General features: G+C 36.8%; 1 protein-coding gene across 10 annotated transcripts in view; it reads right to left on the reverse strand.

Moving 5' to 3' along the window:
* The window catches only part of COL25A1 (collagen type XXV alpha 1 chain), a 461,773-nt gene that overhangs the window by 35,092 nt on the left and 412,968 nt on the right, over positions 1-13,713 (reverse strand). For all 10 annotated transcript variants that reach the window (XM_027599864.2, XM_027599874.2, XM_027599867.2 and 7 more), the window contains 5 exons: positions 12,848-12,892; positions 11,923-12,000; positions 5,675-5,698; positions 5,019-5,063; positions 1,871-1,915 (listed from right to left, as the gene is read on the reverse strand). In XM_027599864.2, coding sequence (XP_027455665.1) covers positions 1,871-1,915; positions 5,019-5,063; positions 5,675-5,698; positions 11,923-12,000; positions 12,848-12,892 — 237 coding nt within the window. The remainder of the gene's footprint in view (positions 1-1,870; positions 1,916-5,018; positions 5,064-5,674; positions 5,699-11,922; positions 12,001-12,847; positions 12,893-13,713) is intronic.

Consider the following 13,713-nt stretch of genomic DNA (forward strand, 5'->3'; position numbering starts at 1 on the left):
CTACTTAAGGACAGGAACACGTCTTTTCTTTACTTTTACCTATAGCACTTAGTTCAGAATCACTTGCTAGGTGGGTGGGTGGGTAGGTGTCTGAATGGGTAGATGGATCTTACTGGTTAATCAGCTCCTGGTTCGTTTTAGGAATCTAGTGATGGAGAGCAGCAGGGTAGCCAACCTCTGTTATTAGACTTAATAGCAGAAGAAGACCTTGTGAGGCTTATAGAAAAAAAAAAAATCCAGCTATTGTATATGTAGGGACCATGTAGTATGTTACTCTGCATGTCAAATTAATTATTTTTAATGACTAACATTGGGAAAGGAATACAACTAGCTTTTCTTTGTATTCTCTTTAAGAGAGAGAAAGAGAGAGAGAACATGAGTGGGAGAGGTTCCGGGGGAGGGAGAGAGAATCCCAAGCAGACTCCCAAGCTGAGTGTAGAGCCCAATGCAGGGCTCTATTTTAGGACCCTTAGATTATGACCTGAGCTGAAACCAAGAGTCGGACGTTTAAACAACTGTGCCACCCAGGTGCCCTAATACAATCAGATTTTTAAATTCTAATGTGATTTCTGATTAATAATAGCAAATCATCTAAAGTCTCTTAATGTTTTAATTATCACATTTATTTAATGTGACATTATAGGATTTCAACATTTAACTCTGATAGTAAAGTAACTCTTAAACTTAATTTCTTTTTTTTATTTTATTATGTTATGTTAATCACCATACATTACATCATCAGTCTTAAACTTAATTTCTTATCTAATATTGTCTCCTGAGGAGCATATTTTGCCAACTATATCAAGAATCCTTTTGATTTCTTATGATCTTTTTTTTTTTTAAGATTTTATTTATTTATTTAACAGGGAGAGACACAGTGAGAGAAGGAACACAAGCAGGGGGAGTGGGAGGAGAATCAGGCTTCCCACTGAGGAGGTAGATGCAGGGCTTGATCCCAGGACCCTGGGATCATGACCCGAGCCGAAGGCAGACGCTTAACAACTGAGCCACCCAGGCGCCCCTGATCTTCCTAATTTTAGCCATTTCTTGGGTGAATAATGGAAGCCCAGAAAACAACAAATATCTTGAAGCTAACCATTGTGATTTGACTCTGAGTTCCCCATAGTGTCCACATTCTCCTAGTCAGATTCTTTTTGGGCAGAGGTAAACCACAACTTCTAGGCCAAATCCAGCCCAGGGATTATTTTTGCACAGCCTGAATCTTTGAAAAAAATTTTAAGGGGTGTTCAGATAAACAAACGTGACAAAGACTCCATGTGACCTGCAAAGCCTAAAACATTTACTATCTGGTCCTTTATAGAAAAAGTTGGCCAACCTCTGTTTTAAGGGAAACCTTTGGAGATACTGCCATATTCTGTGAAGGTACAAATACCCCACTTGTTTTTGTTTTTTCGCAATGATCTTGAAATTTAGGTGTAATCTTTACTTGGGAAAAAATATTGTCAAAATACATATATAAGCAATATCTAATTTTGTGGAAACTTTGATCGACTGATTTTAATCTTGAATGATTTGTATTCACTGACAAAAATTAGTCTATTCTTACTGAATTGATAATGATCTTACAAGTCTAACAAAAATTTACTGAAGTGTCACTGCTACATAGATTGATAAGGAGTATTAAGACAAAACTAAAATGTCATTATTGCTTATATGCTTCTGCAAAGAAAACTAATGTCTAATTTAAAACCAATTGCTTTTTAGAGTTAATGTAATCTCTACAACAGATGGTGAAAAAAGAGGGAGGATATCATATATCAACACTCATGTCTTTTTGGCTCCAAATCTATAATAAAAGTGGTGATCAATTATGATGCTTTAAATGACAGTATGTATCTTTGAAAATTACCTGCTCTCCATCAACTCCTGGGATTCCTGGAGATCCTGGTTCTCCCTGTTAATATAAAAAGTGATGGCTTGCCTCCATTTATCATTGGTAAATAAATAAAGTCATGTTACCTGGTGACAGTACAATTTGACTCTCAGCAAATGCATCATAACCCAGGAACGGCTCGTTACATCATACACATATCAAAACTAAGTGAAATAACATTTTCTTGAAGATTATATATAACAATACTTATAAGTAGCTAAGATCCAATGTTTTTATTTTTTGCCCCAAGTGTGATGTAGGCTAAAGGAAAAAATGGTGAAAGAAAAACTGATAGAGATTATTTGGTGGCTGATCATATTCTATAAAAACAACCTATATGCCTTAGTTAATTTTTTTCTCCTTAAAAAAATCTGTATGATTTCTCTTCATTTTCCAATTTGAGAAAAAAGCAAAAACATGACAGTTGACTAAGAACAGAATGCAAAGCCCCATAAGTTTACAATATTTTAACTGATACCATTTGAACAATGGATACAGGTTCATGATTGTGAATGTGTATTTACAGATAGAATCAATCAGATAATATCTTAATCCACATAAAGTTACTTTTGGATCGATTCAATTACCTATACTATGCTAGGAATGAATTAAAGTTTACTATTCATATGATTTATTAGAAACCTCGACAAACCCAAAGTCTATTTTTTCTTAACTGAAGTCCCATTAATGTCCCATTAAAAACAAATGTAACAATGTGCTAGATATTTATTCAAACAACAAATGCCCAGTCACTTTTCATTTGGAAAGGTGCTGAACAAACAAATTCTTTGAAAGGTAAGATATTATTTTAGATCAATGCATCACTTTTGTAGATCCCCTTATATTGAAATTGTTAGAGATCATTTCCCTGGTAAAAACTGTAAGAGTTATCATCCACAGCAGGAAATTTGAGCTTTCCAATGTTTAAAGAAAGCCTGACAAATGCAAAAAAAAAAAAAAAAAAAAAAAAGGAAAAGCCCTTCCTTACTCCTGATTTCCGGTTCTTTGTGGTAGCAGCAAAGTTTATTTTGCCACAAACAAGTCTGCTGAGGTTGGATGCACCTGGCTAAGACCTAGTTTCATTCAGTCTGAATACTTGTTAGCACTCTGGGTCCAATAATGATTGTTTTGCTAAGCTTTTACCTTCACAATGTGACCGGGGAATGTTTAAAAGAAAATGTAACTCATGACTTATGAATTTATCTTTCACTCATCAAATGTAGTTTGCAGAGTTACCTGATGTGTAAGAAGTCAACTGATCCTGGTTTGATAAAGGAAAGAGAAACACAATGGAGTAGGTTCCCATTCAGTCTGAGGTTGTAAGTCCCTGGTGCAAATGGGTTCTATATTTGACTCAGGCTGCATTTGCTGATTCTGGGCCATAGGCACATCGCCCCTCAATTATCCCAACCTTCCCGAAGAGAGATCATGGAAAGCTTGAAAGACTGTATCAGTCAGTCCAAGAGTTCAATTATGAGATCATTGTGCCTTGTGTGGGGTGGGGCAGAGTGGTCGCATAGTAGGAAGGCTGGCAGGGGTGCGAGGTAAGGGAGTCTGACTGATACCCTCCCACAACCCACTTGTCATGACATTCATTTGGCCAGTGTCCTCCTCAGTTTCAGCCCAAAAGTCATCCTTGATTCCCAAGACTGAGAGTAGCCTTCCCATATGCACGTCCATAGCATGTATTCTTCATCAAAGAAGTGCCTTTACTTGCCTATCAAAAGGGTAATCTTTTTGTCTCTTTAGGACAAGGGGTGGGTACCCTTTGGAATTCTGTAGATCCTTTGGGCTTTAAAGAAGGGTAAAGTCCTAGAAGCTTTTGAGGTGTGTTTAGCACTGAGGCCAATTTTGGTTCTGGAGACTTACTCAAGTGAGGAGAAGAACAAGGAACTTAGATCCTAGTTGACTCTACACAGATGAAAAAGGAATCTGCAGATTTCCTTCTTGGTTGTCTAATCCAGCTCACCAAGATATTAGAGAGTAGGGATCCAGGCTGACTTGCTTACCAGGAACAAATAACTGGAGGATTTTTGTGTTACATTTCTTAGGGACCAGAATGTGATAGAGAAATAGAAAGTTAAAAAACCCTAAACCTTACATTTATGTTGTACATGAGATCTGTTTGAAATTAGGCTCCATGTTCTAAATATATCTTACATGGGTAAGGACCTCAGCAATATTTTACTTTATACTCCTTTTTATAACAGAAAAAGAACTTTCTATGTGCTAGCTTTCTGTTTTTAAGTATCTTGAAAGAGAAGGGTACAAAAGCTGGTGTGTGTGTGTGTGTGTGTGTGTGTGTGTGTATGACAGACTTAGCAAATAAACTGCCTTAAAAGGCACCAACAAAAGATGAATTTCAAAACTACTTGAATCTCCAATAGAACTCCAATGATTAAAGTCATATTTCAACAAACATAGCTCAGTTCTGAAAAGCTAGAGACATGGCCATGTGTTAATTGCTCAAATGTGGTTAAACAACTAAGTTTAAGTTTGGAGGGGTAAAGCTAACACCACTAATAAATTTGAAATATAATCAAGTAATTCTAGTTTTCTGCTATTCATAGGTGCTATGTTTCATTAGATAAGATTTAAATGGCAGAATGTCTGAATAAATATAATAGGATATGTTATAAAAAATGACTCAAAAATGATTTCTCCAATTGTCATCTGTGAATACATCATGCTAAAGCTTCTCTTGTTCTTTTTATTATAAATGAATTGAAGGGAAAAATCTTTTTTAGTGTTAGAGCAAATTTTCCTTCAATCCTCCTCTATAGAAATATTTTCCTTTTTTCATACACTACATTTAGTGGTTCTTTTACCTTTATAATTTCTGTAAAACTTATTTTTCCCTTGTCTAATATTCTGTTTTTCTCAGCGTCCTCCCTCTAAATTTAATGTTACTTATTTCTCTCCCTTCTTTTCTAATTTTCCTTTTTTTTTCAATCCTGCTTCCTTCAGCCCAGATCTCAATGTTTATTCTTAGCTGCCTTAAGCAATATTGTGATCTTAGCTCCTTCAGCATTTTGTAAGAAGGATTTTTCAAAGATACATATATTTAAGGTGGGATTCTCTATACCATATATGGTAAATGGAAACAAGTAAAATAAAGAATAACCTTTGGCCCTTGTAGTCCTTGAGGTCCAGGTGGTCCAGGGGGACCCTAAATCAAGAAAAGACAAAGTTATAAAAAGTAGCAAGTATATGTATTGCAATTTAAATAATAAGTACACTATATACTTCCCTTATTTCTGTCATAATCAAATGTCCCCCAATATTAATTTGCAATAAGGACAAATTTCACTGGCTATGGAATTATAAAAATGACCTACTTATATGCAAAAATATCAATACATTTAGGTAAAATAACACTGAAGATGCTTTTGAGTTTACTCTATAAGATAATGCAAAATTGCCACTGTGTCCCACATTCATCTCCTTGGGATGAGTTAGCTTACTAATATTACCTGTGTTTCTAGACACCTGGCCTCCCCCCACACACAAGGGATTTGATTTCTCAAACACTAAGGAACAAAGCTATGTTATTCTAAGGCCAAAGATTTTAAGAGAAGTAACAATAACTTTTTTTTGGTCTTTTTCACTAAGCAAACAAATGATTTAATTGGGGTAAATGTTATAAAAGGTTATTAATATAAGGAAGCATAAAACTAAATATCAGACAAAAACAAGTGCTGCATTAGTACCATTATGACTGGCATGCATCAACACCAAATACGAAGTCACAGACCACAGAAATCATGCAACGGGAGTTACCGTGACAGTTAGGGTGGTAATCCTCTGTTGGGAAAATGTATTGACAAAGACAGAGTTACCTATTTTGTGTGCTAAAGTACAATAATACATTTCTGAAAAAATCAATTTTTGAATATGTTCTGGCAAGTGTGATGTCTTATAAGAGACTGACAAGATACTGAAAACATACTATCCTATCTTTAAATGAATATAATATAGTTGTAAAGATTTTGGGGGGAGCAGGGGTCAGAATGCCATTCATCACCTGATAAGACTGTTTTTTAACCTATTTTTAGATTTTTCTTTAAAAAATCTATGTGTAAAGAAAAATGAAAATGTCAAAATTTTAATTCGCCTGAATAAAAAAATTTATGTAGTAAATGGTGTACTGCAGAGCTTTGTTGGCATGACTGTGAACTGAGAAATTGCTATTCGCAAGAATTCCATTCTAGAGCAGTTCAATTAGGGAAAACAAATATCCAGTTGTATGTATAAGTAATATTATTTTTCTTTTTTAGACTTCAGCTTATTTGTTGCGTTATAATTAGCTTTTTTTGGGTGCCATGGCTAAAGAGAGGAGTTGACATGGAATTCATCCAATTTCTTAGTGAAAAGTAGTAAGTATGAATTTCCACAACATTTCACCCTTAATCCATGAATCATTTCTGCATTAATGTTTTCTAGTCTAAGTCTTGTGCTAAAAGTTCTTTTTGTGTTGTGTGTGTGTGAGAGAGAGAGAGAGAAAACATGCGACCAGAGGGGCGGTGGGGGGTCGTAGTGAGGAAGGGCATAGGGAGAGGGAGAAGGAGAGAGAGAATCTCAAGGAGGTTCCACACCCAGCATGGAGCCCCAGGTGGGTCTCGATCTCACCACCCTGAGATCATGACCTGAGCTGAAATCAAGAGTTGGTCGTTCAACCCACTGATCCACCCAGGTGCCACTCGTGCTAAAAGTTCTGTAGGGCCCATAACCCCCTGATGTGGTCATAGAGGGAGCACATTTTCCATCAGCGACTCTGGTCACAGAAAAACATTACCCAGTTACACGTAAAGTTGTGAATATCGGTTTAAAACCATCCTTTTGTTTTTCACTCCTCCATTTCAATTTCTGATTCAGGTTGCTGCTGTTGTTTATTATTGTTGTTGTAAAAAATAATCTTAATATTACCAATCTTGCTTCAAACACTTGGGTCTCTAGTGACATGGTGTCATCATTCCTTAGAAAACAATATATTTATGCATGTGTACAAATGGTTAAAGTTTGTATTCTATGATAAAATCAGTCGTGGTCATTACAGCTTCATGGAAAACACAGTAGGGAAAAAAAAAAACACCACCAGCTCTTCTAAGACAAAAGGAAGAGTGGTCACAAATTGGGGGCAAGTTTAAAAAAAAAAAATCAAGGCCCAGATTTTTATACTATCATATTTGTGTAACATAAGGCACCACTTACTTTATTTTTAAGGGATTCACCTAGAGCAGGAGTCAGATTTATGTTTATGAGAAAGTTACTTCTTTGCTCCTATAAGTAGGTGAGTCATTTTAAAAAAGGCTATTAGAATATTATAGAGTAGAAATAATTTCTTTATCACTGCCCTCCAATTATATATTATATTTTTAACTACAAAGCAGAATCATAAAGCCTTAGAAAGGGAAGGGACTTTACAATTTGAACTCTTTGACGTTTTCCAAATGTACCATATTTGAATTCATTTTCCACCTGGACACAAAACTAGTTTGTCTTTTTTTAAAATGTAAGGATAACAACATGTTTTATAATGAGTTGCCTAATAAAGGCATATTATTAATGGTAACTGAACTATCTAACAGATGGAGTTTATGTCATCTTGTTAAACAACTACATTTTGTGAGACCTAACAGTTACATAGAGTGGGTTTCATCCAGCTAATAATAAAAAGAACAAATGACAAACTAAGCTTAACTTCTAAACAACACAGTTTTTACCACCATCTTGAAGCACCCGTGTGCAGACACACAGACACATCCTGAAGATGTTGACTCACTCTGGATTTCTAAGTTAAACCTATGTGAACTCAGCAGCGTTCTCTCTTGAACTCCAGGAATGATGGGAAAACCAGAATTTTTGGTAGTGATGGAGAAAGACACCTTGTTCTCTACGTGGCACGATGTGAAATGGGAGGCATGAACTGGAGCAACAATAAACAGGTTGAAGCCTCACAGGCTGTTTTGTGATTTATTCCCTGAGATGCTTATGTGAATTTCTTTAGAATTAAAAGTTATTTTTCTTTCGTTTCTCAAATGATGCAAGCTGAAATCACCCATATTTACACTAGACAATAGGTTTAAGTTAGATGGTATTGAACATTTTTAAAAACTTGAGTTAGGAAATAGAGAGGTTTTACTGCTAATTTTGGAAACTTAAAAATCAAAATAAATGGCTTATGGCAGATGTTTATGTAAATAACAATTTTCAATAGAGGCAATGGTCAAATTTTATATTTCTAATGTGATGTTTTTATAATTGTATTATACACCTATTTACCTAATTATTCTAGAGTTTGGGGGGCAGATTTATTTTTAGAGGAGGAGATAATAAAATGAAATCTGTGGGGCGCCTGGGTAGCTCAGTTGGTTGAACGACTGACTCTTGATTTTGGCTCAGGTCACGATCTCAGGGTCGTGAGATTGAGCCCTGAGTCAGGGCTCCACGCTCAATGGGCAGTCTGCTTGAGATTCTCTCTCCCTCTCCTTCTGCCCCTCCCCCTGCTGTGCTCTCTCTCTCTCTCTCTCTCTCTAAAATAAATAAATAAAATCTTAAAAAAATGAAATCGGTAAAATGGTGAATATCCATCACTGGTTAAGAATAGAAGAAAAAATGTCTACTACCTCTTTGCAGGCTAATAGCTAACTTGATTTTATTAAGGGGTCCTTGTTCCAGTAGAGTACTATATCAGGAAAACAAATAGTTTAAAAAAAATAACTATAAGCTATTTACAAGCATAACACATAGTTGCCCTAACATCCCTATTAAAACAATAAATCTTTAGGTTGAGAAACATGAACTAGTTGACTATGATGGATATTGATTGGTTTGCTGTCATACAGAACTTGAGGTGGAAGAAGAAACTGAGCACATACACCATTTTAAATCAAGACCTAGGTGTTATTTTTTTTAAAAAAAGTATAGTGCGTTTATGCATATTAGCCAAGAGTGTTCAGGAACTCCTAAAAAATGACCTTAAGCATTTTTCCATATCCATACTTTATGGACTCTTAGAAAAAAAATCTATTCCAAAACATCTTTACTTTACAAATAAGATCAATGAAGTATAGGTACACTAAGTGATTTCCCGAAAATGACTCAGCTAGTTAATAGCAGAGGGGAGATGAAAACAGATTTTCAGTTTTAGGTTTTAGCTTGCTTCATGCCTGGCTCTGTTTAAGCAAAGGTTATTTTAAAAGACACAATTTTTCTAAAAATGGCCATAGCCTATAATATCAGAGCATTTCTTGGAAACTAAGAGAATGTACACCTTTTAAAAGTAGTAGTATGAGTTATAGTGTCACTGAAAGAAGTTGAAGGGAAATTTACAACATTGATAATAAATTAAGTTAAAAAATATGTCCGTATATTTTGTAAGTAAAAGCTTTGAAAACACAGTAGGTATATCAAAACTTTTTATTCTCTTTTTCTCTTTTCTTCTACATGCAGTTATCAATTTGTGGGAAAAAAGGAACAATTAGGAATCTGGTTCTAGAACTTGACAAGAGCCTGAGGCTACTGCTTAAGTCTTATCCACTTGCATTGAGCACTATTTCAAGCTGTTGACTGAACATGCTGACCAAGCAACATATCTCCAAGCAGTAAGTATGCTTCCCTTTGCATTTTACCAGAAGAAAAAGAATGAAATGAAAAGAAAAATAGGCTGAGGGGAGGCTGGGTGGCTCAGGTGGTTGAACGTCTGACTCTTGATTTCAGCTCAGGTCATGATCTCAGGGTGGTGAGATGGAGGTCCTGCGTTGGGCTCTGCCTCAGCATGGCACCTGCTTGTCTCTCTCTCCTTTAGCTCCCCCAGCCCCTAACCCCACGCTCTCTCTCAAATAAATAAAGTCTTAAAAAAAAAAAGAAAAGAAAAATAGGCTGAGCTGAAGGCAGATTCTGCAAAAACTATTTAATAGATGCTTTACTAGTTAAAAATGGTAGTTGTAGCAAAGGACCCATAGAAATGTAGATCTATCACATTAGACACTAGGGGTGAAATCATAAAGATGGGGGAAATAATTCAATCAAGTACAAAATGGCAAATATTTAAAATCAATTTGGCTTTCAAGCAAAGAAATGGATTGTACATATACACTAAGTGTACTCACTCATCAATCAGTAACCATTTGTTCAATATTTACATGCCCCGACCTGTGCCAGGTATATTGGAGGATATAAAATAAGCATGAGACATATTTCTGTCACCAAGAAACTTACAGTCTGGTAAGAGGCAGGACTAAAATAAATTAGGTGATTTGAGAACAATTAAAGGTTGAGCTACTGGGGCCCTGACTGCTAATGTTTGAAAGGATCAAAAGGAAGAATCATCTAGGTGGCAGCAGTACATTGTTGGATGGGATTTAGATGGATGAGAGAAAGGGAAGAAGAATGGGATAAACCAGGCAAAAAAAAAAAGGCTGATTTTTACGGATATGGTAAATACGTGCACTCTTGGGGAAAATTTGTGTTTCGGAGAAATGGAAAATTCTATACAGGAAAGGCAGGATTATAGAGCTTTGAAAGTCAGATGAAGGTCAGGATTGATAGAGTAGGTAAGGGGGTCACTGAGGTTTCTGAGCAGATTGGAGCCATCGAAAAAGTGGGAGTTTAGAAAAATTAGTCTTAGAGTGATATGCAGAATGGGTTAGAAAGGGCAGGGAGGCACGAGGGCTAGGAGAGCTGGTCAAGGGCCTGTTGCAGTGTTAGCCCTGAAAGAAACAGGATGTGGACCACGCTGGGAATGCAGAGAATGAGATAACCTTAGGAGACACTTTGAGAAAGGAAATAGCAGCATGTGGTGAGATGTAAAGGATGAAGGACTAACAATAGTTGAAAATGACTCTAAAGTTTCTATTTCAAGAAAGGCAAAGAATTTTAGTATCACTAACAGATAGTGATTAGTTAAAAAAAGGAATCATTTGATTGGTGGGAAAAGTGACCAATATAATTGTGTGTGTTGGTAGGAATTGATAAGGCAATGGTGCATCCCTGGTGGAAATATTCTTAGACAGCTGGAGGTACCTGCAGCTCAGACCCAGAGGTGAAAGATTTGGAAGCTACAACACAGAAGAACACAGAGGGAGTGACTGAACCAAGAAAAGATCAGAGACTTGAGTATACCAAAAATTAGGGGATGACAGAGAAATTGGAAATACTAACATAGAATGGATCTATCAAAGCAGAAAACTAGAAGAAATGAGAATAGAGGATTAGAAAAACCAGAAAGAAAAAGTTTCAAAAGGAAGGTGGTTTAGTAGAAATGTCACAGAAAATCAAGGGTAAGGAGTACAATTAGAGGTCATTAATGGCCTTTATAAGAGAAGTTTCAACAGAATGTTGATATAGGCTACAATGGAGGAGTCCAAGCATGAAAGGATGAACAAAAAGCAAAGGTGATGGAGACAAGCCACATGGTCTATGGATTTTTACTCTATAGGTATTTCTCTATGGTAATACATTATATTATGAATGGTGACAGTAATAAGAAATACCTACAGAGGACTTAGTATGTGCCAGGCACTGCTCTAAGTGTATTATATGTATTTACCTATTTATTTCTCATAACAACTCTTGAGACAGGTACTACTACTACTATCCCCATTTTACAGGTGAGGACACTGAGGCACAGAGAAGTTAAATAACTTGCCCTCAGTCATGCACTTAGTAAGCAAGAGATTTGCACCCAGGCAGCTCTGATTCTAGAGCCACAGGGCTCTTAATTGCTTTGCGAGGCTTCCTTTTGAAGCAAGGAGACAAAAACTGGCAAAATGAGCACAAGGTTTAAACCAGATAACACTAAAGCATATCTGAAGGCAGAAGGGAAAGAAAAGGAAAGACTGAAAAATGCTATGAAATAAAGAGCATACACTGGGGCATGGAGAAGAAGATGGGCTCAGGAAGAGGGTGTGCCTGGAGTAGTGGAGCCCTCTGGGATCCTGGGGCACGGGGCATGGGAGCTGATATTTACACATATTACATGGGTGTTCATTAGTGTCTCTGTGTCAGGGGAGGGGGCAGTCACTTGCCTGCAAGGCTTCATGGAGGTTGCCATTGTAGTCTATGATCTCGGTGGCTCCCTGATCTCCCTTTTGACCAGGTGGACCCTGTGAAGAAAACCAGCCAAGGGAAAATCATGGAAGTTAAGCTAGGCTGTACAAGGGACTGTGGCAAAAACAAAAATGGCAACATGCAGCTCTGTCTGATCTATTCCGTTGTATGGTCCAACTGCACTACAGAGTAATCATGTTCAAATTTTGTCCTTATTGCAATTATATATTATATATATTATAAAATTATAAAATGTAGGCTAATCTGATTTGACTTGCAACGTTTTGTTGGCTTTCACAACAAACTTAAAGCAACCCCTAATCTCTTTCTATACTTCTACATCTCATTGGTTGTTTCCTTATTCTTTAAGAAGATAGAACACTGTTCTGTAGGAAATGCTTGGCTTTCTCAGTAGGAACAGAATTCCATTAAAATTAAACCAAAATAGGGTACAGAAATAAGATGTCTACCCTAGACATTAGCTCTGCCACTGAACTTCCATTAGTCATGTCCTAATTCCCTGCCTATCTTTAAAAAAGGCTTTGAAAATATGGGCTATTGCTTTCTTTATAATTGGCTTAATTGAAAAATGGAAAATTCTATTAGCTGGATGGTTATGGGCTTGGTATTGCTCCGTTAGCAGAGGGAAAGTAGATAGAAAGAGTTCTTTAGGCCTTCTTCTTGTGGAGCTTATTTTATGTGTTAGAATCTACATACTTATTGCACCTGGTGACCAAAATAAAAAATAAGAAAAAAAGGGGGAGCAGCAGAAATAATCAGTAGTCTACCCCCAGTGCTATTATTGGGTAATATTAGTCCAGGTGCCATGTGAAAAGCCACATGGACACATGAGTCAAATCTGGGCTTGTAGGGGCCAAAAGCTTAGATGAGAAGTGTACTCACCCTTGGTCCCAGGGCTCCAGAGTCCCCTTTCTCTCCACGATCACCCTTTCCCCAGTGAAAATAGAAAAAAACTGAATTAGTAGTGGGGCCAACGGTCCAGAAATTTCTCAGATCTAAGGATGTATTTAATGCCATGCAGCAGCACCTTTGTTATGAACTTCTGACATGGTAATAACAACTAGAAGAACAAAAACCACTGACATAGCAAATACTTATTTAAGATGAACCGTAAATTCCCCTTCAGATGACAGAGTATCTCGGAACAATAATATATACGGTAACTTTCTTATTAGAGATTTTCAAAAGCAAAGCAAGTGGTTTCTATGATACCCAAAATAAGCTTTTACCTCTCAGACTGAGCCATGTTCTTGTTTTTATATGAAGAGATTTGGGGCAAAGGGAAAAAGAGCCAATCAATTGGGTTGTCTGTTTTCTGAGAAAAAAAAAAGATGTATAGATAACCTGGACAGGGAAGGAATGGAGAGCTCAGTCTTGGGAGGTTTAGAAGGGAAAGGTCATCAGGGAGGCCTCTCTTTGATGATGCTGAAGATCTAAGGAAAAGTCTATAGGTATAGGCCTTTTAACACTCAGAAGGTGCTGAAGTGGACAGCAGCTAGCTAGAGCTGGTTGGCAGGGCTGAAGGTCAGGGGTAGGGCAAAGCCAGCTTTGTTTTTCAAATGCAGGATGAAAAATCTCTAAAGTTCCATTCATGGTGTTATGACCCAACCTGGAGAGAAACCAGGAATAGTCCTTGCACAAACCACACAGGCATCACTCTGAGAACACTCAAAATTCTCCTAAGTCTAAAGAAAAACTTTGGAGTAGAGATATATATGAACCTGTGTTGACTTGAAAGTTTTTTAAGA

Source organism: Zalophus californianus, chromosome 2, assembly GCF_009762305.2.
Source record: "Zalophus californianus isolate mZalCal1 chromosome 2, mZalCal1.pri.v2, whole genome shotgun sequence".
Taxonomy (NCBI): domain Eukaryota; kingdom Metazoa; phylum Chordata; class Mammalia; order Carnivora; family Otariidae; genus Zalophus; species Zalophus californianus.